This window comes from Anoplolepis gracilipes, chromosome 4, assembly GCF_047496725.1.
Source record: "Anoplolepis gracilipes chromosome 4, ASM4749672v1, whole genome shotgun sequence".
Classification (NCBI taxonomy): Eukaryota; Metazoa; Arthropoda; class Insecta; order Hymenoptera; family Formicidae; genus Anoplolepis; species Anoplolepis gracilipes.
Window position 1 is genome coordinate 4,743,467 of NC_132973.1, and position 26,010 is coordinate 4,769,476.

Sequence of the window (26,010 nt, forward strand, 5' to 3'; positions counted from 1 at the left end):
GTAATTATAGCGAGCAATACATATTACACGGCTTTTTCGCAGACGCTGCATTGTCAAGAAAATCGATATTTACATGGAGTACACGCAAAGTCATTGAGAAATCATACGGACATATCTCATTGATATACATACATACAACTATAATCAACTAGAATTACTTTCAAAGCATGTATCTAAAATAGAGCCAATATACGAGATGATGCGAAAATATATTTGGCGAAAATTTATTTATTATTTTACGAGACACGTGCGTATGTATATACAACCGGAAATGATTTCGCAAGGATTTATTAACACGAACTTTCTCGTCACGTATTCTAGGTCGAGACATATCTGGGAGAAAATAATCTATCGTAAAAAGATTCTGACTATTCCTATGAAATCCCGGTATAAACTGGCGAAACACGCGAACCGTCCTCGAATAATCGTCGCTCTGACGGAAAAGTTGGATATCGAGCTACGTGAAAGATAAAGAGGAGCTAATAGGTCCGTCTTATCTCGACGGAACGTGGAATATTCAGCCCGTTAACCTCCCTTCCCCTTTCCTCCAGCTTGGAATACGTTTTACCACGGATGCGATATCACGAATTATCGTCGAATACCGTTTCGCGATAGTTCGAAGCGATAACTCGCTTTTTACGGGAAGCATGTACCTAGATTGTATCGAAATAGGAGAAATAAAAGATAAAAGGAACTACATTCTTAATCTGTTGTCACAGATTGGTTGATTCTTTGCAAATTTCATGACAATTCGTCGTTTCGCGTCATGATTATTTTGAGCGCTGAAGAAAATCGTTAAAAAGAAACGGTTAAGTTTTTTTTCGCGATATTTTCGTAGAATGAAATTTTCAAGAATGACTAAAAACTGTTACACGAGAAAACATTTTGTACATAAGAATAGAGTAATAGCATTTTCGAATGGAGCAAGCTTGATCACTCTGAAAATGATGAAAAAATTTGCCATATTTGTTCATATACATATAGGAGATAGGATGTAAGAAAGTTGAGACACTATTTAAACAAAGAAGTTTGCAGATTAAATCGAATCGAAAAGTCCTTTACTGTTCTTTTATTCGAATTATAATTACCGCAATATGATGAATTAAAAGTGATATAATTAGACGAATAGCACGACGTAATAGTGGACAGGTATATATAAAGCGGTGGGGGGGGGAAGGGGGGGGGCTCACCGCGGTCTCGTCCTTCCTCCCACCATTACTTCTATAAAGAAACTTAAGTAGAATTCGCACGCGCGTCGCGAGTTAGCCTCTCACCGCTTACACATGCCTGTCCGCTGCGTCACGCTATTTGTTTAATTATATCATTTTTAATTTTTCATATTGCGGTAATTATAGAATAAATAAATGATAAAGAGCTCGAATTAAAAAAATAATAAAGGATTTTTCGATTCAATTTATCTGCAGAATTCACTGTTTAAATATTGCCCCTACTTTCTGGTACATCCTATATATACATTATATAAACATATATGTATGTTTAACTGAAAGGTTTTTGAATTTGATTAATATAAATAATATAAAGTATATTCTTATTTGATGCTATTTTTACTTTAAAGTATAAGATATTTCGCCCTGATTAATCAATCAAATGCTTACTCAAAGTATTTCATTGATTAATTTAATAATCCAAGTATGCCTAGCAACTCAAGACAGAGTTTATAATGTCATTATAGTCGCTTTCAAAAAGATCAAAATTGCTTTACTCGAAAACGCTATGAATGTATTTAGAAAAGGTTGGAATAATATATCAAAAGATTGGAATCAATAATAATCTAATGCTCGACATATAATCTAATGCTGACATCTTATTTTAAATAGATATGTTATAAAAGACTTGATTGAAATGAAAATTAAAATAAAAATTAAAATCAAGAGAATCGTTCTGCAATCTTTACCTTTTCGAAACTTTGTGCGCATTCTATCGGCGTAGGGACGCAATATGTCGCTCGACAGCGGCACACTCTGTCGGTAACGGAATATAGACATTCAGCATCGACATGCAGTTTCCTTCCTTCTCGCTGCAGCGCCGCAAGCGCGAAAAAAACTCGAAAGAAGGAAACAAACTCTCTTTCGCGCGAAGCCGACCGAGGGGAATAAACGAGACGCACGACGCACGACGCACGACGCACGACGCACGACGCACGACGCACGACGCACGACGCACGACGCACGACGCACGACGCACGACGCACGACGCACGACGCACGACGCACGACGCACGACGCACGACGCACGACGCACGACGCACGAACTCGCCGGGGCCGGGGGTCAAGTCGCGCTCGGCGTCACGGCGCATGCGTCGGCGGCGTCGAAGACGGACTGAGGACCGAGCGCGCACACAGCACACAGCTGGTATCGACTGGCGATTGATTGCCGTGTGGTTGGCAGCGCGCGGCGCGCGGCGCAACTTCAGTCGTTTGTGAGCCGTTGAGCCGACTGGATCGCTACTGCCACCTGACGAGAAGAAACGAACGGAAACGCGGGCCGAACGCGACTGTTTCATCCTCGCTTGTTATTTAGACCCGACTCTTCGTGTACATACATACGTACGATCGTATTCTTTGGATTATCCAATCCCTCGCGTTTCGAACGTTTTCACGAGCGAAAGGTAACGCGATCTCATTAACGCGAATTTTTTTTCGTTTTACCACCGTATAGTAGGTGGGGGAGACGGAGGAAGCGCCGCGAACGGATCAGTCTTCGGGGTGTCGACGACATCAACGACGTCAACGTCGACGAGAGGGAATACGTGTATACACTCTACGTGCGACGAAGGAGAGATAACCCAGCCGACGTGACGTGAGCTGGAGTATGTAAAAATGGACTTTAAGAACGTGGTGTACAACGCTGCGAGGGACGGCAAACTCAAACGTCTCAAGGTTAGTACCCTGGACTCTGTTAGCACATAATGGTTCTGGGCGACCGATATTTCGGTCTGCCAGTTACATATCGGTCGAACCAAACTTACAAAACCGGTACTGGATGTGGAAGAGTCGAAAGGTTGACGTCAAAAATACGTAAAGATATTGCACTATTTTTCATCCGGCTGAAAAATTTCCATCCACTTTCCATCGTGCTTCCATCATCTTTGGCATGGAAAATCCGACTCGCCTGGTCGAGAAACGAAATTTTATTGTTCCGTGCTCGATAAATTATACGTGATATAGTAAGTGAAAAGAATGGGAAACTAGTCTGCAGTATTGTTGCAGTGATGTTTGAAATCTTGTTTGTCGAGGTTTCTCGGACATGCTTTTGGACGTTCCCAACGCCGAGTAGATTCAATTCTCGATGTTTCTACGAGACCGTTACTTTAAACACATGATTCCACATCTAGAGCTATCATGTGAGCTACTCCGTATAGAGATATGATTTTTTTTGCTCCGAGATGGAAGTGTAAATATTTTTTGCCAAGATTTTACCAAAAATGGTTTAATACACACAGTTGCTGTGTGTATTAAATATATATATATATATATATATATATATATATATATATATATTATACGCATATCTGCCTGAATGTCGCGAGTTATAATCACGTGAATATTTAATGAAGAAACATTTTGTATTAAAAAACATACGGGCTGTCTGCTCTTTCTCTCGATTATCAAATTTTATTTATTAATAATTCGTCATACTTTTGGGTACATATTTACAACGAAACTATTTTTATTTTATATTCGAATTATATTCTGTTTTGCTTTATATCGGACCACTCAGACGAGCTCTCTGACCTTTTAAAGGTTGTGGCACAAACAGTGCTCTCGATAGTGCTTTCGATAAAGCCCACTTTCATTTCGCAGATATCTTGTATTCGATGACGATATTTTTCTACTTGTAGACATGCGATCGAGAAAAATATTGACACGGTGATGCGATTGAAAACTGAACCTTTGATCGAATGCAACTGTACTTACGCCACTAAATTACTCCAGAATTTTTACGTATTTGTTTGTGAAATGTCTCTAATCGCACCGTGTTTACATTTAATTGTAGATTGATTTCTTATAATTTATATTACATTTATATAAATGAAATAAATGTAATATTTTCAATGGAGATAAAAATTAACAATATAACAAATTATCTGTTTGCATATTAAATCTTAATATTGAGAGCGAATTAACGATACAAAATGTACTTAAAAAGTAATTAAAAATTGAAAGTAATATAAAGTAAACAAAATGTAAAAAGTATGGATTTTGTTATTTACTTCAATCGCGAGTAATGTGATATAATATAATTGGAATATTTTGTCGAATAGACAAAGACAGTTAAAATTCCGATTAAATTACTGTGCGACTACGCTTCTGCGTTGGCGCACGAATTTAGGATAAATATTTGCAACTCACAGAGACGTTCTAGACGCGTCGCGCAGCTTATGAAACAGAAATGGCGAATGCGCAGGCTTGTCGAGCGTAATTTCGAAATTTCGCTGCCTGATCGTTAGCTCGTTGCTATGGGAATAAATGGAAATAGCCCAAGAAAGTTTCAATTCTATTTAAATTCGGCATTTGATAAATATTATTAATTATTAATTACAAATTAATCGCATATATTTTTGAGCATGGATAAATTTTTAATTTCTTATCGAATTTAAGTAATTTTAAATGTTTATCTATCCTAAAAGAAATTTATTCGCGAAGGAGTAAAGTTTCGTTATTTATTTCCAAGTTTATCATTCATTCTTTATATCATACAAACGTAATTGACACCGCAATGTGACACTTTTATCGCAAGCGCTAAAATCAATTTTCTGCTGAGACTTTTCTATACTAGATTCTGTTATTACATACTTATCGAGTATATTGTGTAATTCTCAAGCTAGTAATATCCAAGACCTTGAATACTACACAAGGTTGCTGTTTTCCGGTTTTCTCCAACGATTTTATCGACGTTTAAATACTCCTAACTATGATGGGCGATTTTTTTAAGAAGAATCGATCTAGAATCGAAGTAACTGAGATCGATGTATTAAAAAAATTGGACCAAAAGAATCGATTTCCTAAAAATCGATCTAAAAAAATCAAGACTACATAACAAAAACTAAAAAGTCATGATTTTGTAAGGTGGATTATATTTGCATAACTATAGTAAATTATGTTTTACTTTAAAATAATTTGATTTATAAAATTATTTGACATTAGTTTCGGAGACACTCAAAAATATTTAAAAAAAGAATAAAAATATTTTAAAACGTTTTTTTTTTTTTTTAAATATATTTATTCAATTTTTTATTCGTGCGCAGATTGAAAAGCGCCACTTCTGGCACCACTAAACGTATGTATATCAAATCAACAGATCGAAATTCGATTTTCTACAAAAAGAATCGATTTAAAAAAATCAATTTTTTGAGGAGATCGATTTTCTGAAAATCGAATCGAGATCGCCCATCACTACTCCTAACTCTCCTTTGTAAAACAACTTGGTGAACAACGGTATCGAAAGTTTTCCCGCGATCTCTTAGCATTTTCTTACCTACGTCACTTTGTCCGTGTTTGCTCGCGCGCGCGTTAACAGACCGTGCTAAAAAATTGTCTTTAACGGTATTCTGTTTCTGTACGCGATTTCGAAATGTTTGGCACGGTTAATCCTGCAACAATCTGTGACAAGCTCGCGACGAATACGCAATATAACAAAATTTCGTTAGAGAAATATTGTACATCGAATTTCGGAATTTTAAATAAATATATTACCACATATGTAGACATTTATTAATCTTTATTTTCATTTATTATTTACTTTTAATAGCAAACTTTCTTTAATTAATTTAATAATCGATTTTTGTAGCGAAAATAAAACATTCTGCATATGATATTGATAAAGATAAATACATATAAGTAGAAGACTGCGATTTTATGAATTCAGAAAATAGATTTATAAATAATCGCATTACTAAGGCTCATCAGGTATAATTTCGCATAATTAGTTATAAGATTGTATCCTTATATCATGATCAGCTGTTATTATTTGTCATAACATTCGTGGAATTTTCTCAGAGAGAGCTATAAATATTCTGACATTGTAAAATTACATCAAAATTTAATTCCGATTTTACTCGATATTGAATCACAATCGATTTGTTTAAATTAAACAATCGTTCCCCTTTTATCAAGACGATATTTATTAACCATCCTACTGACACAAAAATTCATTGAGATTACTTTATCACCTCGATAAGCGCTGATAATAATGTCGTGTGGTAAAAGTCTGGAGAAACGATTCAGTTCTTTTGGCAAAAATCTGCGGCGAAAGCAAGGGACGCGCGTGCTTTTCTTTCCTCTTAACTCGCGTTTATCTCTCGAGTAGGAAATAGCCTCAGCAAACAGCAGTTATATTTAGTAGCGGGACGTTCATAGACGTTCTTACGGTTGTATCTGCCTGGTCGCCCCGCGACCCTTCATATACGTTTGCCTCTCTTGGCTTGGCACGTATCATGAAAAGCGTAGAAATAATGAGAATTCGCCGAGCGAGTTGAAAACTCTCGATGCGCTGATCGCCGGGGCACCATCGATTGACCAACGCAAAATCGCGCTGTTGCGTGGTTTATCGATGAAATCGAGTGTTGCGTCTCTTCTGCTCTCGACGTGGCAGCGACGTTAAACGCTGGGTAAACACGAGCGATTTGTGTGTACAAGCTCGCCTGCAGTGTCTAGTCGACAATTCATTAACTATGTATAGAGTACATTTGGCATGCGTGATGTCGTCGAAAGGTTACGTCATTATTTCCATAAAAAAAAAAAATTAATCGCAAATTCATAGGCACCCAAATGAAACGGATGCAGGATATTCCGCATGCGTGCAATAGTCAACGGTAATCAATTAGGGAACCTAGTAAATTTTAATGGAGCAGCAACGATTACAGTATGTTGTTGTATCGAATTAATCGATCGGTGTCAAACGGAAAGAGAGTCAACAAAATATAAATTTTTCACTGTACTTAGTAACCGTGTCGATTTATTATTCGGACAAAATGATTAAGATCTAAATTAATTAACCACTTATCTTTTTCTTATATTATCATGACATTATCATTTGTTTATTTGGTCGCTCACGATGCGTGTTCTGATAAGCATCTTAAAAATATTAATATATTTTGTTGATAATCGCTGATACTTTTCGTTGATGTATTGTATTCAAATGTGAAAATGTTTTTGAGAAATTTATAGAAATGTTTTATCGATGTCTAAAATAATGACTATACTTAAAAATTATGGCAATGTAGTGGATGTAAATTTTGTTAGAGCTAATAACGGCGTTTTCGTACTTTGAACATTTTTACACGTCGAAAATTTTTTGCATTTTAAACTTGACATATAAAATGACGATTTCACTGTATATTATTTAAATTTGTAATGTCTTTTTCTTTTTATAATTAAAATATATTTTTAAAGTCTACATTTATGTCAATTACACTTTCAGATCTCTTTCAATTTATCATCACGAGTAAATATTTTCGAACAGACAGTATTTTAAAGATATTTCTCTTACACATGAAGAAAAAAATTAATTTTTAATAATATAATCTTTAAATTAATTTTTAATATTATACATTTTCTAAAATTAATTTTTGGAAAAATTTTATACTCTCTTGTGGATTTTTTCTTTTGATTAGAATAATTTTGTCTTCGCAATATTCTTGTTATACATAAATCTAGTTAATGAATGCAGCTTTTATCCTAATTTTTTGCCCACAAGTCAAGAATTAATTCAGGCCCCTTGAAAAGTAAGATATAATAAATTTTCATTAATCTTTACGTTGTTTCCGAGTTGTTCACAACATGTTTTTTTGCATGCTCATGGCTCAATAAAAATGTATTTATTCGTGACAATGAATATTTCAGGTATGCTACTGCGTACGTAATCTGCTTGTAAATATTTATCGAACTCACAAAACAACACTGTGGAGAAATTAATGAAATTAGATGCTTTTTCTATGCCGTATGTATTTGTAGCTTTAAGAGAGTGCTAGCTCTGGGGCGACTATTAATACCCGTTAGTAAATTGGCGAGACGTTGCCGCGCGCGCGTGATACTTAACGAGAATTTGCGATGTAACTCCTATCATAAATTGCGGGATCGATCGTCGAACCGCTACCGCTGCCACGGCGTGGCAACCGCTCGCGTTCGAGAAATCTAATTCGAGAATCGACTTTGAATATACCTATTTACTCATCTGCAAGTTTATTTAACTGCTATCGCGCATCTGGTGTTATTGCATTTGATTGTGAGACTATAGTACGTTTATGCACGAATATATGATATGTATGTTGTTAAAAAGAGAAGGATAGAGAAAGAAAGAAATGTAGATCAGATTAGGGTCATTTAACCCTTTGAGTCACGAATTTTTCTAATTGTCAGTATTTTATAAAATTTGGTATCCAATATGGCAGACGAAATATATTACTTCCGTCATATTGGATCCCTATATTAAATTTTGGAAATTAAATTTTTTTTCCTTTAGATTCAGATTCTGCGATCTAAAAAAACCTTCAGAGAAAAAATTTAAAAAAGAATACAACTATTACTTTCAATTTAGAACAGAAAATATTGTTTTTTATATATTTTTTATCAAAGAAAGGAGGATTTAACAAAAACAACACGGTGGAAAATTCTAAAAAAATTCTGAAAAATACTTTAGAGTGTACTAAGATTATAAAAAAATTGCCGTATTTATTAACATAATAGATTAGTAGAAAATGCATTTTTTCGTAAAGTATTAATTTTGACTGTTTGTTTATATATGGTATTTTTGCAATTAACAATTAATGACTGTTCATATTTTCTTTACACTTATTAATGTTCTAGAGACTCTGTAGAAACAAAAAATTCGGTATTTGTGGATAAAAAAAGGAGTTAAAACAATAAAAAACTACAAAAAAAAGGTGTGTTTCTGGGTGACCCGCTGTGACTCAAAGGGTTAATTCATCGAATTCGACAACAGACTTCTCGTGTGAATCGGCGTTTCATGAGTCGAAAATAAATTAAGAATTAATATTAATAAGATAAAATAAGAATTATGAATTTTTGTGAAGATTATAAATGTAGATGAGACGAAGAATCAGAGATGAAACTATATGAATCATAAAACTATGATTATTTATGACACAATGATATAATAAAATGAATACTGATATGCACAGTAACAAAATTGCCTAAGTATTTAGACACACATTTATCTCAATTTTCAGATCTGAAAATAATTTTAGACGATTTGTTTTAATCATTAAAATTTTTTTTTTTTTTTTTATTCAAAAGAGTGTCTGAATTTTTAAACATTTTTCTGAACTTTCAGAACAATGATTCTGGTTAAGACAAAATTAATTTTAGATCTGAAAATTTAGACAAAAATGTCTGAATTCTTACAATTAAGCAATTTCTTACAATGCAATGAATAATGCAAACATGCATAGTATCTTTCGACGAAGAGAAAGTTCCATATTATTTCTTTGTAATTGATTTTTCTATTACAAGTTGTTGATTGATAAGTTGCTTATATTTTTCACGAGAAACAATCTATCTAATCGTATGATTATTAAAGTTATCAAATCGTATCAAGTCGAGCAAAGCTCTAATTGTAAAATTCATCTCATATAATTTAATAAATTCAATCTGATAAGAATATACGATTTTTGGTAAATTTGTAATTATTTGTTCCACTGATAGTTCTTGATACGTACCAACAAATAAAATTAATATAATTAATATAATAAATTAATCACATATATCTCGCATAAATTGTACATTACAAGTGAAAATTATACTTGATTCGCAATTAATTCGGTTATTCTCAAAAAGCGTAATTTTTGTTAGGTTCGATTAACAACTTCACATACGAACAACACTATAGCATCGATCCATTCTATTTATAAAGTCAGTCAACAGGCGATCACGAGCGCGTTATACATATAGAATGATTAAAATAGCTTCACATAGGTGTAACCTGAAATGAACCACTCAATCGACAAGTAACGATCTCACGAACCCCTGACCTTTCAACGGGATTGCTGGGAAGAGCCTTATCATCATCGAAAGATAGGTTCGATTTTGTTACATATTTCGCGTCTCAAGTCAGAGAGATCGCGTTGTATTTTACAATAGTATATAGTTCAACGATATGATCTTGGTTACCACATGATTTCTATCGAGAAGAGAAACATGCACGCTCGGAATTATTTGATTATTTCATTGCTCGAACACGATCACGTTTAACGTTGTATAATTAACGCAATCAAGACTGGTCAGCAACCAGTCGACGCGACGTTGAAACTGGTCACATCGTGGAGAAGGTTTTTCAAATCGATCCAACGTGACGTGGTGATTATTACGCAAGATAATATAGTTGTCGAACTACCAACAGTGCGTTTAACGCAGTCCCGTGCACACGTACAATTACGTAACGCACTGATGACAGCTCCAAGGTTGCCACCAATTTGCAACTTGACTCCGTTTCCGATGTTAGAAATCTCGAGCATGTGTTTCTGCGAGTTATCTTTAAAAATTCAAAGCGCAAATTTTAAAATTAGATTTATCTAGATATATCTAAACAGATGAATTAAAGATAAATTAGATTTACCTAGATATATCTTAGATATATAGTAGATATATAAACAATTTTATCATTTTTTTAAATTTTATTCTTATGTTTACAAGATAGTACAATTTTTAAAAAATTGATAAAATTTATATTCATATTGTATATACACTACGCAAAAAATTAAAGAGCCGTTTTCTTCCATATAAAAAAGACTAATTTTCAAGTAATTGCAACTTCCTTAAAAATAATCAGAATAAAATCAATAAAAAACCATTTCAAAGCTCGAAGTTTCTAGTTTTAGAATCTTTAAATGAATTTCAATTCTTTCTATTCGTTACAAAATTACATTGTAAGAAAGCGACGTCTGTTGATGGAACAAATATTTCAAAAATCTGTCCAAGAATACCGAATTAAAATAAAATCCTAATACGATTTCACTAATTAGGTGTTAAAGAGCAAAGTTTTAGCTTTAATTTCTTTTTTTAACAAATGTGGTATGATTTTTTTTTCGCTGAGATATTCATTATTAAAGCAAACTCGAGCTATTGACTTTGAACGCTCATAACTAGTAAAAAAATGATCGCACAATAATTATTAAAAGAGCAATTTCAAGTTAAAAGTTAGCACTTTAAAATACTCCTATCGTTTTTTCAACCATTATTCATTTTTAAAGCATAATTATTACTTAAAAATCAAGTCAAAATGGCATTTTTATCTTTTGTTTTATATAAATGAATGAAAGCTAACGAAAAAACGTTAAAATTTTCGTAAACTTTACAACATTTATAAGTAAAAAGCATTCCAGTTACTTGTACAAAAGGCCAAAGTATATAGTGTTTTTCTGTACATTTCAAAAGTTTAAATTAATGATTATTGTACCATTATTTTGTTCACTAGTTATGAGCGTTCAAAGTCAATAGCTCGATTTTGCTTTAATAATGAATATCTTGGCGAAAAAAAATCATAGAACATTCGTTAAAAAAAGAAATTAAAGCTAAAACTCTGCTCTTTGAAACCCAATTAATGAAATCGTGCTAGGATTTTTTTTTAATTCGATATTCTTGGACAAACTTTTGAAAAATTTGTTCAATCGACGGACGTCACGTTCTTACAATGTAATTTTGTAACGAATAGAAAGAATTGAAATTTATTGAAAGATTCTAAAACTAGAAACTTGAAGCTTTGAAACGTTTTCTTATTGATCTTATTCCGATTATTTTTAAGGAAGTTGCAACTACTTGAAAATTGGCCTTTTTTAGATGGAAAAAAGTGGCTCTTTAATTTTTTGCGTAATTGTATATTTAATATATATTTTAAATACTTTTTATAATTATTGAAAAAATATTCTTATACTTATACATAAACACACATACATTTTTTAAATTGAAAAATTATTAAAAAAAATAAAATTAAACTTGTTGTGAAAATAAAAATCGATAACTTACTACTGATCTCACGCGAAGCAAGCCATATCAACGAAAGGAGATATCTCTCATTTTATGATTAGTAGAACGTTTCGTTCCTCGAATCAAATTGTGAAAACATACGCGACGTAACGAGAGACGTAAACAGAAGACACAAATATTCAAATATCCGCTTGTGAGAAATAACATCTGAAAAAATATGCCGTTTAAATATATACACAATATATTTGAAACTCATCAAAGTTGTAGAGGAATAATGATGATCGTTATACCAATCATTCTTGAATCATACAAATCACGGATCTGAAAGATAGAACAATAGGCTAAAGGGGTAAAATTGCTGCGGGGAAGGTTTCGCCATCTTGATTGGTGATATTAGTGTTATCATCTTTTGATATTTAATTATATTTTTTAGCTCTTTTGGAAGCTAACAATTGATAAAAGTGCAGATTCCTTCTCGCAGGAGCTTCACTTTCCGCACCTAAAATCTAGGTGCCTCCTACACTCCATTCTTCAAGTTCGTGATACAGCTGCAGGCTCGATCTCGTAGAGAATTTAAATTCCACGGTCCCGAGACATCAAATAAAGCATGAATCTCTCAAAGTCACGTTACAAGCTTGGTGTAATCGATTCGCAGGAAGGTTTCAGTGCCTTGACATTGCGCCTGACATACCATTACTCACGTTTTATGTTGACGATCACGCTTTTCCGCTTTATTATGTTTTTTTCGTTTGACTTGCGTTTTTCACGTGCGTTACCTCTCGCCATTTACCCTATTAGCATGTAATCACATACTTTCACGTTCCGTTTCGCGTGACTTTGTGATAATCACTCCATTGGCGATTGACATTTAGCTCCCCCATAATTCCGCCTTACAGATATAAATCTATAAAGAAGACGAAAATAACAATTATATAGAATATTAAGAGAAAAATAGGGAAATATTTTTTGATTATTCGCTTATTGATTTATAATTTATATATTGATAAGAATTAGATTGATATATTCGTTTTATTATAAATCTTATTAAAAATTGATAAATAGATTAGGTAAATATATATGTCGTTGATTTATTCTTATACAATACCGTATTAATAAATAATGAAAGGAATAAAAATATAAAGAGCTAAAGAGCCATACGCTAAAATTTATGTAATATTAATAAATTAGATAAAATAAACAACATTTGTTTCAACGTATTGGTTTTGATCATCTTCAATGTTTTGATTGAACTCAATGTTAAAAGTTACTGTATTAATAAAATTCGAATTTTTGTATTTGAACTTAAATAGTTTCCAAACTATTCAATTAATCCTTTCAAATCAGAGTCTTTCCCGAAAAGTGATTGCTTCTCAGTCTAAGCTTTGACTTAGCAACATTTGTGATGTCTTTGTTCCTAAATGAAATCCGAGCAGGATGCGAAATTAAATGCGATGCAGCTCTGCATTCGGATCAGGTTCAATAACATGCGTCAGAACTTCTGGACTGAATCTTTATTTTAACTTCCGAGAGACGAATCCGAGGTCGAAAACCGACCCTCTCATATTATTTATCTTTCCATGAGCAAGTGACTCGAGGGGGTTATTGTCTCCCGATACTTTGTCCTGGAAATACACCACTCGGACTCTTGGTTCGCAGCCCCTTTTAAGGAGCGTGCGAACATTCCTATGGAATGAGAAAGAACCGGATGAACAGATGCTCTGCACAAAATGTAGAGAATAACTCAGTAAAAGAAATCTGTGATTTATGATTGATATTCAAAAAATTAAACAAATATCAATAAAAATCAAGTAGCTTATTATTAGAAATAAAATATTAACAGTTGTTAATAAAAATAAAATTACGATATTAAAATATAAATTACATTACAAAAATTACAACATTAAAAATTATTAAATACTAAAAATTAAATTAATTATTAAAATTTAATATTGATATTTTATTGCTTAATTAATAATTGATAGACACAAAAAATTGTGAGATTAAATTCTAATATATTTTCTTATATTTTCTTATTTTATCATTAATACTAATATTTTTAAAATTGTCATTTCTATTATGCATATGTGTGTGTGCGTGATAGCATTCTTTGTATATTTAAAAAATATATGCATTTTAAAAATGAATTAATGAAAGTATAAAGTATTATTTTCCTAAATTTAAATATACTTTGCGATACTTTCGTCTTGTGTCGCGTCATCATTCAAGAAGCAAATTGCACTGAATTCTCTATGCCTCTGTGTTCTAATATTACTCGTACAGTGGTAAAATACGTGGTGAGTCAGAGACAACCAAGACATAATTTCGTGTAAAAAGCAAAAATACGAGATAAAAAATACGAGATAAATGATGAGATTAATGCGACACTTTCGAAATTAAGATATTTAAATGCTAATAAAAAGCTTCATAAATTGTGAGTTCTCTTTCCTCTCACGATACTTATATTAATAATTGATACTTAATTGTTTTTCTATGTAGATTTATTTATCCGAAATCAATATTATACGTCTTTCTCATTATCATTTTTACAATCATATATAAAATATTATATATAAAGTGTTAAATCTTATGAATAACAAACAAATTTTGTTTAATTTGACATCAAGTTTTCATATTGATACGTTAACATTAAGGATGTATTTGATTATATCAAAACATTCACAAAAGCATAAAAATTTGTACTATTTCTTCTGAGTGTCTATGCAAAACTTGTGCACAATTCTTTTAACGATTTGGAAATTATTTAAGTTTAAAGTTAGTGTCGATTTTTATGGAAAGTCGCATTTTTTAGTACTTATTGATAAATTTAATAAGGAAAAAAACATTATTATTAGCGAAATATAAATTTTCACATATATTAACAAAACTTTAATAAACATTTGTGCAAAACTTGATTTAGTTACACTTACTCGTTTAATAGTTATTTATATGTATATGTATGTGTATATACATATTATATGTATAATGCGTGTGTATGTGCGCGTGTGCATTTTTCATTTTTTTGCTTCTTGCAGTTAATTTCAGGAGATACTTACTTACGTACCATCAAAAATTTTTGATACTATTTAATTCTTAAATAATTTTAATTTAAGAGTTAAATTTTAAAAAATTTAATTTATTTTTTAATTTTTATATACATTAATTTTTTTTGTATACTTTAATTCTTTTTATAAACTACATTTATTTATTTGATTTTCCAAACAATATAACTGTAAGAAATATCTTTAAATTTTAATAATTTTTTGTTTTTATTGTATAGCCAAAACATCCTTAAATAATATAAAGCTTCATAATCTAATAAAATATTAAATGATGTTAAATTGCGATAGGTTAAACTAGATCGTGAGAATTTGAAACAATATATCATGAACTATATAGAGAATTCTGATTAGTAAAAAGGAATTAAAAAAACTTCTACGATCGTATAATGATATATGCAATTGCTATATGGCTGCGATTTAATGAATTAATCGACACTAAAGCATAATTAACAAGGACATCAATAGCATTGCCTGCAATGTTTCCTGTCGTTTGCGAAATCGTGCGAGTGTACTCGTTATATATCGCATATACATACGCATGCACTATCGTTATATATCGCATATATCCTATCGCATGTACTATCTGTAGCTAGGCCGGAAGTCCACGAAAAGCAAGTCAGTCGCAACAATTAACTCAATGTAAAAACGTAAATATAAGAGTGCGAATGCGTTCGCAATATTTAATTAATTAATTTCTTTACGCGCATTTGAACAGACTTAAATTCTTGCATTAGAAAATGCATTCGCACGATTTTTTCTTTTTAATTATGCCTCGAAAATTATAAATTCATTAAATTTATTTTCTTTAACAAGATTCTGAAAGAATTTTATACACTACGCAAAAAAATTAAAGGGCCATTTTCTTTCATATAAAAAAAGGCCAATTTTCAAGTAGTTGCAACTTCCTTAGAAATAATCGGAATAAGATCAATAAAAAAGCATTCTAAAGCTTGAAATTTCTAGTTTTAGAATCTTTAAATAAATTTCAATTTTTTCTATTTGTTACAAAATTTTTCAAAAGTTTGTCTAAGAATACCAAATTAAAAAAAATCCTGACACAATTTCATTAATTGAGTGTTAAAGAGCAGAGCTTTACCTTTAATTTTTTTTTTTTTAACGAATGTTTTATGATTTTTTTTCGCCGAGATATTCATTATTAAAGCAAAATCGATCTATTGACTTTGAACTAGTAAAAAAAAATGATCATACAATAATCATTTATTTAAGTTTTTTACAGAAAAAAAATTTAACACTTCAGTTTTTTATGTGAGTAACTGGAATGCTTTTTACTTCTAAATGTTGTAAAGTTTATGAAAATTTTAACGTTTTTTCGTTAGCTTTCATTGATTTATATAAAACAAAAGATAAAAATGCAATTTTGACTTGATTTTTAAGTAATAATTATGCTTTAAAAATGAATAATGGTTGAAAAAATGATAGGAGTATTTTAAAGTGCTAACTTTTCACTTTAAATTGCTTTTTTAATAATTATTGTACGATTATTTTTTTTTACTAGTTATAAGCGTTCAAAGTCATTAGCTCGATTTTGCTTTAATAATGAATATCTCGGCGAAAAAAATCATAGAACATTCGTTAAAAAAAAAAGAAATTAAAACTGAAACTCTGCTCTTTAACCCCTAATTAATGAAATCGTGCCAGGATTTTATTTTAATTCGATATTCTCTTGGACAAACTTTTGAAAAGTTTGACGGACGTCGTTTTCTTACAATGTAATTTTGTAACGAATAGAAAGACTTGAAATTCATTGAAAGATTCTAAAACGAGAAACTTTGAAACGCTTTTTTATCTTATTCCGATTATTTTTAAGGAAGTTGCAACTACTTGAAAATTGGTCTTTTTTTATGTCGAAGAAAGTGGGCCTTTAATTTTTTTGTATAGTTTATATTATATATGTGTATTTCTAATGTAAAAAATATTTGAAAAATAATAGAGAAAAAGAAAGTAAGAAGGTAGTTTGTTTTAAAAAGAAAGTAAGAAGGTAGTTTGAAAGAGAATCTTTGTGTCTTATTTTAATAGCGTAAGAAATTTGCATATTATGCCGTTTAATGCAATAATACGTGAGATTGCATGATCTCTCGCCGCGACGTAAAAGTCGGATGTTGATCGTCATCTAACGCATTATTCATCACGTATTCCTGTTTTCCTTATTGATTTTTAACATGTTTTACAAGTTCTTCATATTCATAAATGCGGAAAATATGCGTATGATTGCTTTTTTAGATGAAAACAAGTTATAAAGAAAACGGACTACTGGCGTCTTTTTGTTAGCATTTTCCTCTTCACACGCGAAAAATCCACTTAATTTTTATTGAATCGCGGAAAATCACTGCATGAGATCATTATCAATGATTCATAGAATCGCATTCATACGTGGAGTGTCAACATTTCATGTCATCCACTCGGAAATTTCCTCATTTGCAATTGCGACATATCGCAAGAATATGTTTTCCAATCATATGATATGAAAGATTAAATTATACAATCTTCGCAATAAACAATCAAGACAAGTTTTTTTTGGAATTGAGTAATTTATTGAAATAAATAAAATTATACAATAAAATTTTTCTGAAAATATACTTTTTTTTCGAAGATTATTAATAGATAAGATTTATATCTCTTATCGAGATGACATTTTCAAGAAAATATGTAAAATGATCGATTATTTTACCAAATCGGTCAAATCTGGCATCATGAATCATAAATACGTGGAATAAATATTCTGAATGCGAAATACCAGTGTTCCAAATCAGGACAGTGATTGAGCAGGTAATTAGCAACTACGGCATGCTAATGATCAATAGGCTTAATGAATCGAATGAACTTCGCACCGCTGTTCCGGTATTCATTCGCATTGCTACATGATACGGTGTAAAATCATAATTCAGAAGCATACAGGTATCACAATGTCTGGAAATATGGAAATAACAATGACAAGGGTGAATTTTGTGTTGAGTAACCGTACAACAATGTAGTAATGCAGATGTTTTTGGAATTCCAATGATTATTTATAAATATTGTAATTTCAAGTAAATTATGTACCTTATATTGCATTATGTACACATATACAGAATGTCCTATAATTGGTGAAAAACCTGCTGATGGCAGATTCTTAAGATCATTTGGAGGCGATTTTTCCTCAGCGAAAATGTTGGCATCAATAATTTCCGAGTTATAAGCGATTGAAAAAAAGACGCTTTTCTCAACTAAACTTTTTGGAGTTAAAAAATTACCAAATCTACATTTTTTAGTTAATCACTCAGATAGAATTTACTTCAATAGAATTTTAATTTATTACTTAATTATAAAGATATAAAATTGGAAACTTGCAAAAAAATGATGACGTTCCTCGATATTTTCGATGAGGAAAAATCGGCTCCAAATGATCTCAAGAATCTGCCATTAACAGGAATTTTACCAATTACAGGACACCCTGTATATATATGTCATTTTTACGTTATTATTGGGATTAAAGTGTATGGTTAAAACCTATGTTAGAAGGGTTAAAGCGAAAATAAAATCATTTAATCGAACGTTTTAAATTTATACCAATTGACAATATGATAAAATTCTTGTTTTTCTTTGACTTACATTTTTTTGATAGTTGTTTGACGATACTTCCCCGTGCATTTGCTTAGTTAATTATTTATCGAGATCTCGCTTATTCCTGTTTTCTTGGATATGCAAATTATACATTCAGAGAATTTGTTTAGTTCCGATTGATGCTATTATTTTTTTCTGCAAATAACATTACTTAACAGAATTTAATTTTTATTTTGTGAACATACAAGTGACAAATTAAATATTTTCGGCTTTCTGATTTGAGAACAATGATATTTAAATAATAAGTAAATATATAAAATGTGTAATTTCAAATGAATTATATAGTAATATTGTAAAATATCTTAAAGAATAAACAACTAATGCACAAATAATGAAATTTTTTTACAAATTGTCTGAAGTTAAGAAAAAAAAGGAAAAAAAAAAAACAAACACAATAAACAATTTTCAGGCATTGTTAGTAAAAATTCTTATTTGTTTTTTATACACTAATTCTAAAAATGAGCGAAAGTTGCTTGTGGTGTTTAAGATTTTTTGTATCTCGCTTTTTTTCTTAATTTTAAAATACAATATTTGTAAAGAAACTTTATTTATAATGGTTTTATTTATCATTATAAAATAAAAAGTTACAAAATACGTACATATTAGGGTATGTTAATTTAATTTATAAGTGTACGTTGATTTACATGTGAATTGCATTGGCACACACGTATGTATTAAATCAATTCTTAATCAATAGGCCTCGTAATAGATCTCGCAATAGTCCTCGTAAGTAGTGAATTATAATCGATAATATCACTACTTATTGCAACTGCAATCATAATACTTTCGTCGAAAGTCCACGTAACGTTGCTGGTTAGAAAGTAAACGCGCTGTATATAACTTGACATAACTCGGTCTTATGTGCCCCTGGCGCCGTCGATCCTGCGTCTCGTTTCGCTTCTTCCGCCAGTCGACTTCTTTACACTTCATTTACATACGCGACGCGACTCGCGATGCATCGTTTCCTGATGTAGCACCGCATTATTTTTAATTGTTTACAATCATTTTTGCAATTATTTTTAATTATACCCCATCTTGATTTATTTACACATTTTGATAATTATGATGCTTTGATTTTTATTTAAATTGTTATGAAATAAATTATTTTCTTTTACATTACAATACATGGTATTCCTAAAGTTACTGTTATAAAATATAGGTATTTTCTTTATACAGTCGGACCTATTATCCTACGACAAAAAATCCTCTCATGCTACGACCGCGAAAGGGGAATTATACCCCCACTCTCAAATTTTTGTCGTAGAATCAGAGGTTTAAGAAGATTCTGGACCGAAAATGTCATAGGATAAGAGGTCCGACTGTATATACATATATGTAAAGAAGCTTTATTTATTATGGTTTTATTATTGTTAAAAAAAATATATATCTTGTATTTATTTTATATTTTAAAGGTGTTTTTTTATAATTCCTATTATTTCGCAAAATAGTCACTTTAAGAACATCTTGTATTTTAAATTAATTTAATTTAATAATTTATGTATTAATTTATTTCATTCCTATTATAAAGTTTATTTTTAATTTGACTTGCGATGATGTGATTTTATTTAGTTTTACTGAATTAAGAAGCGTAATTTTGCGATTTCCATGATATTTGGTAATTTTATCAATTAAATAACAAATATGTCAGAAGTTTGACATTAGACTCCGATATAAATATGACATCGAACGATGCCAAGTACAATGATTACACATTTCAAACTATATGTAGTTTACAGGAATTAATATTTACATTAAAAGTGCATATTAGCATAACCTGTTGCATCTCCTCGAGGTCCCTTGTATTATGCAATGCAAATACATTATTTATACCATCATTATTTAATATCATTCAGATTACATTTGCACGCGATACAATAGCGCTGGCATCAAATAGCATTGAAAAGTCTCGTGTAGATAATTTAATTTATAAATATTATTTTGATGAGTTATTTTTTCAGAACGTAAATTATAATAATAGCCCAATGCCAGAGCTAAACAGCAGGTGAAAGAGTGAGCAATCTCTCTCTCTCTCTCTCTATATATATATATATATATATATATATATATATATATATATATATATATATATATATTCAAGCAATCCAAAAAATTCTAAATTCTACGATGAAAAAAGTATTTACTAAATTACTGCGAATATAAGACTCTTAATGTTTAACAAACAAGAAACTATAAACTTGGCGAATAAGAGCCAATACAGATGTTAATACGTCGATTTCGCAGATAATAATTTTTCTATGAAATTAATGAGTACACAGAGCACATATTTTTCTTGGTATATTTCCAAGATTATTAATTCTCATTTTTGAGAATTTTATAAATCCCTCCTTACCCCAAAAATTATTTTCTGCGTGTTGGCTCTTATTTGCCAAGTTTATAGTTTCTTGTTTGAAAAAAATATTATTTTATTATAGCATTCTAAAATAATAATAATACGGCATTATTCTTTATTTATAATACCGATTGTTTTCATATCTTTAATTTATTATTTGGCCTTTATTTTTACAAAGTACTGACTATGACATGTATGTATTGTTTTAATTATTAATTGAGGACAAACTTAAAGCATTGGATTGAAATGTCTGGTTAAGATCTTTTTCAATTCTTCATAATTAAAACAATACATAAATGTATATAAACGTCACAGTTCGTGAAAATAAAGGTCAAAGAATAAATTGAAGATATTATAAATTAATAATGATAAAGATCAAAGAGAGTACAAGTATAAAAAAAAAATTTGTACTTAAAAAAAAAAAAAAAAAAACGTAATGCTAAAAGTTAGTTATTTTTTGCTAGATTCTAAAGATTCTCGAAATTTATTTTTGTCGAAAAATAGGAAAATAAAAAAATATATGAATTATTGGCGTTTTAAAAAATTATTTTCTTAAGAATGAAGAATGTCAAGTTAATTATATTTGCATTGTAAGTATCATTTTCAAAAAAAACCATAATTTTTTCTGAGATTACGCGAGCTTCGTGTATGAGTTTCTTACCATAATAATTTCTCGTAGAACACGCGCGCGCGCGTGCGCCACGTAATCGCTCGAATAATATTATCTGACTTTTCTCCGGTGTGACAGCTTGTTATATAATCGCTCGCTGCCGGTAAGAGCCGATCAGGAAGAACAATTAGAAAGCTGCACCGAGGTGTTTGGCCGCATGACCGTTTGTATGATTCGGCCAATCGCTGACTTGCCGGCAGTGATGGCTCAAACTTTGCAATTTTCAAGCAAACCAGAAAATTTGCTCGATTAAACTATTGATCTTATATATTTTTTTTTATTGTAAAAATAATTCTTATGAAATTCTAAATTCTACAAAGAACAAAAAATATTACTTTATTATAGAATTATAAAATAATAATTATAATGCATCATTATTGTGTTGCAAATTAATTAATTAAAGTGATATATATTGCAAAATTTGATATTAATTTTGATTTGTAACACGTGATATTTTTTGTGACAGAAGAATGAATATCAATTTCCAATACTGATATTACTAAAAAATTGAAATGATTAAAAGACAAAATAAATTACCTCAACTTGTATAGAAATAATATCACTTTATTCTGTGATATTATCTTATTTTCGATACGCGAGATCCTACGAAAATATCGGTGCATCTTAAATATCGAACCTGTTTGAACCGACGACTTTCTCAAGCTCAATACATCCCTGACTTCAACAGTTGTCGATCCACCTCCAACGTTGCGCTAGTGATTGAACATCGCTCCCCTCCTACCTTCTTTCTTATGAAATCGCGCTAGATCCTTACTTACTTTAAGGAAGTCACTTCAGTGATAATTTGAGCCTACGTTTAGCTTGTTCGTCGTCCTTGCCTCGTTTTTAAACTAAACGCACGCTTCTTCCTTCGCTCGGTGATTAAATCAAGCTAAAATCATTTTCTTGTGTGATTGCAATCTCATTTTTACATCTTTATCTCAGTTATTTCTCGAATTAACTTGTAAATTGAATTTTATTTTTCATATAAATGTAATCGATAAAAAAGCTTGTCTAAATAAGACGAAAATGCCTATTTTCTTTTAATAATAATACATAAACATAAAAATAAATTCTCTTCACTTTTTTAAATAAATCTTATAAATTCGTTTCTTAAGATTTGTGTGTTTTTTTCACATCAAATATTTGTGTGTCTGATAATTGTCAAACGCGTATCGCAGATTAACTCATGCATTTGCATCTCATAAATGCTGGGAAACTTACGCGATAAGATTTCAAATTTATATTCCGATTGTGTATATAATATAATAATATAAGTGAATATTTCTTTCGACGTTGTTGGATTATAATAATAAGCGATTCATTAAAATTAAATTAATTTTTTTGTATATTTTGCTCACATTTTTTGCATCTCGAATTCTCATTACGTGATTTCAATTATTCGCTAACGTCTCAATCGGTACATCTAAATATTCAGTTGGAACTAATGGAGCACGTGTCTAACGATGATGAAACGTTCACGCGGGTAAGTTTAATGAACAATTTATTGGTAATTGTGTGGAGTCAGAAAATACTTAAAAAAATAAATAAGAAAAAAGATTTGATTATTTAAACAAATAAAATATTTTAATTTTTTAAACAAATTGTTGACAATTTAAACAAATATTTCAATTTCTTGATTATTTAAACAAATAATTTGCGTAAATTCGTAAAATCTTGTTTTGTATAATGTCAAGCGCTGTTATATTTACGCAATGATTGTAAAAATATCTAGCAAGCATATTTTGATAAAACTGCAGCTTTATTTATTATTTTTAGATTTCTCTACTTTTATATAAATACGGAGAATAAAATATGCTTTGCTGGAAACTGTAGTTTTATCTTAAATATGTATATATGTATATGTGTATTGTGTAACACATCTACCTCTATTTATTGCGATGAAATATAAATTATAATTTATATTTAATTAAAATTTCTACAAATCTTAAGATTTGCAATACTGATACTTGTTATAATTTTTTATTTCGTTTTATTTATGCACTAATATGTATAGATGTACGTATAGTTATTAATAAATAAATTAAAAAATTGGAAATTATATTTTGTAAATATTAACATTTTTTTGCAAATCTTGACATTTTTGCAGAGATTTATAAATTATATTTGAAAATGAGAAATTAAATATATTTCACAACAATAAATGTTGAAGATAAAATTATAAAAATTATAAACTCTGTCTTCACATCATATTGTTTTGTTATTGACAAGCTGGAAATATTTTTTCTTTAAACAATTCTTATAGCTCTTTATACACTACGCAAAAAAAATTAAAGAGCCACTTTTTTCCATCTAAAAAGACCAATTTTCAAATAATTGCAACTTGTTTAAAAATAATCAGAATAAGATCAATAAAAAAGCGTTTCAAAGCTTGAAGTTTCTAGTTTTAGAATTTTTCAATGAATTTTAATTCTTTCTATTTGTTATAAAACTACATTGTAAAAAAGCGACGTCCGTCGATCGAACAAATGTTTCAAAAATTTGTCCAAGAATACCGAATTAAAATAAAATCCTAACACGATTTCATTAATTAGGGGTTACAGAGCAGAGTTTTAGCTTTAATTTCTTTTTTTAACGAATGTTCTACGATTCTTTTTCGCCGAGATATTCATTATTAAAGAAAAATCGAGCTATTGACTTTGAAGTAGTAATATAACTAGTGAGAAAATGATCGTACAATAATCATTTATTTAAGTTTTTTTACAGAAAAAAACACTTCAGTTTTTTGTACGAGTAACTGGAATGCTTTTTACTTGTAAATGTTGTAACGTTTATGAAAATTTTAGCGTTTTTTCATTAACTTTTATTGATTTAAATAAAAAAAGAAAAAAGTACATTTTTTACTTGATTTTTAACCCACAATTATGCTTTAAAAATGAATAATGATTTAAAAAACCATAGAAGCATTTTAAGTGCTAACTTTTCTCTTTAAATTGTTTAAGTGCTAATTTTTTACTTTAAAATATTTTAAATTGCTTTTTTAATGATTATTTTTTCACTAGTTATAAAGCGTTCAAAGTCAAGCTCGATAGCTCGCTTTTGTTTTAATAATAAATATCTCGGCGAAAAAAAATCATAGAATATTCGTTAAAAAAAAGAAATTAATGGATCTATTCTGTAAAAATGCTCTGTAACGCTATATCTCTATAAACTATGTAGCTTACATTACACTATAATTACGCAAGATCCGGAGCTCTGTAAGCATAACATATTTGATATTCTGTTACATTCTCTATAACTTTGTACTATGTAGACAATATTTTAAGTAGTCTTTGTAAATAAATTTTCGACTGAACGGTTTGAATCGATCGGAGAGTGCAGTTAACTTAAATGAAATGGTATTTTTGATCCTCTTATTGTGGTCTTAACTGAATTATTATATCATGAAATATATTTTTGGTTAATCTAAAATATTTAATAAATTCTTAAGTTCTTCGGGTAAATGAAATGGATTTTGTGAATCTCGTAAGAGTTTTCTCTCCAAGCGCATATAATTTCTAGAAAAATAATAATAAAAGTTATCACTTGGGTTTGTATTTATTAAATATAAATAAAATTACCTGTTGTAATCTTCTTCTAACAGAAGATACAAAAATATTCCAAAATTTGGATCATTCATTGCGTTTTGAAAACTATTAAAGTTGAAGGAGAAGAAGTGTAACCTCTAAATGTAACGCTTATGGCGAGAAAAATGTCACTTACAGAGCTATATAACATCTTGTAGAGATTGATTATAGTTATAGAATAACATTTTCGTTACAGTTTTACATTTTTCAAAGTTACAGAGCTTATAGAGCGAAAATCTTCTTACAGAATAGATCCATAAAGCTAAAAATCTGCTCTTTAACAACCAATTAATGAAATTGTGTCAGGATTTTTTTTAATTCGGTATTCTTGGAAGACTTTTGAAAAATTTGTTCAATCGACGGACGTCCTTTTCTTACAATGTAATTTTGTGACGAATAGAAATAATTGAAATTCATTTATAGATTCTAAAACTAGAAACTTCAAGCTTTGAAATACTTTTTCATTGATCTTATTCCGATTATTTTTAAGGAAGTTGCAACCACTTGAAATCGGCCTTTTTTTATATGGAAGAAAGTGGCCGTTTAATTTTCTTGCGTGGTGTATATAATTTTCAGTTAAATATTTCTCAATTAAATAATTCAAAATTATCACATAATTTAATATAATCATATAATTATCATATATATCGTATAATTTAATATAATGATTGGCTATGATGAAAGCGACCGTGAAAGGAGGTACATTTATTAGAGAAATGTCAAGTTTACAGCTAAGAATATTTGGATTAATTATTTATAAG

At 30.1% G+C, this 26,010-nt stretch overlaps 1 protein-coding gene across 1 annotated transcript in view; it reads left to right on the forward strand.

Moving 5' to 3' along the window:
- The first annotated feature begins 2,370 nt into the window (after nt 1-2,370).
- The window catches only part of LOC140665071 (protein fem-1 homolog CG6966), a 38,046-nt gene continuing 14,406 nt past the window's right edge, over nt 2,371-26,010 (forward strand). The window contains exons 1-2 of the mRNA XM_072890778.1: nt 2,371-2,566; nt 2,679-2,899. Of these exons, the coding sequence (XP_072746879.1) occupies nt 2,840-2,899 (60 nt within the window). The 5' untranslated portion in view covers nt 2,371-2,566; nt 2,679-2,839. The remainder of the gene's footprint in view (nt 2,567-2,678; nt 2,900-26,010) is intronic.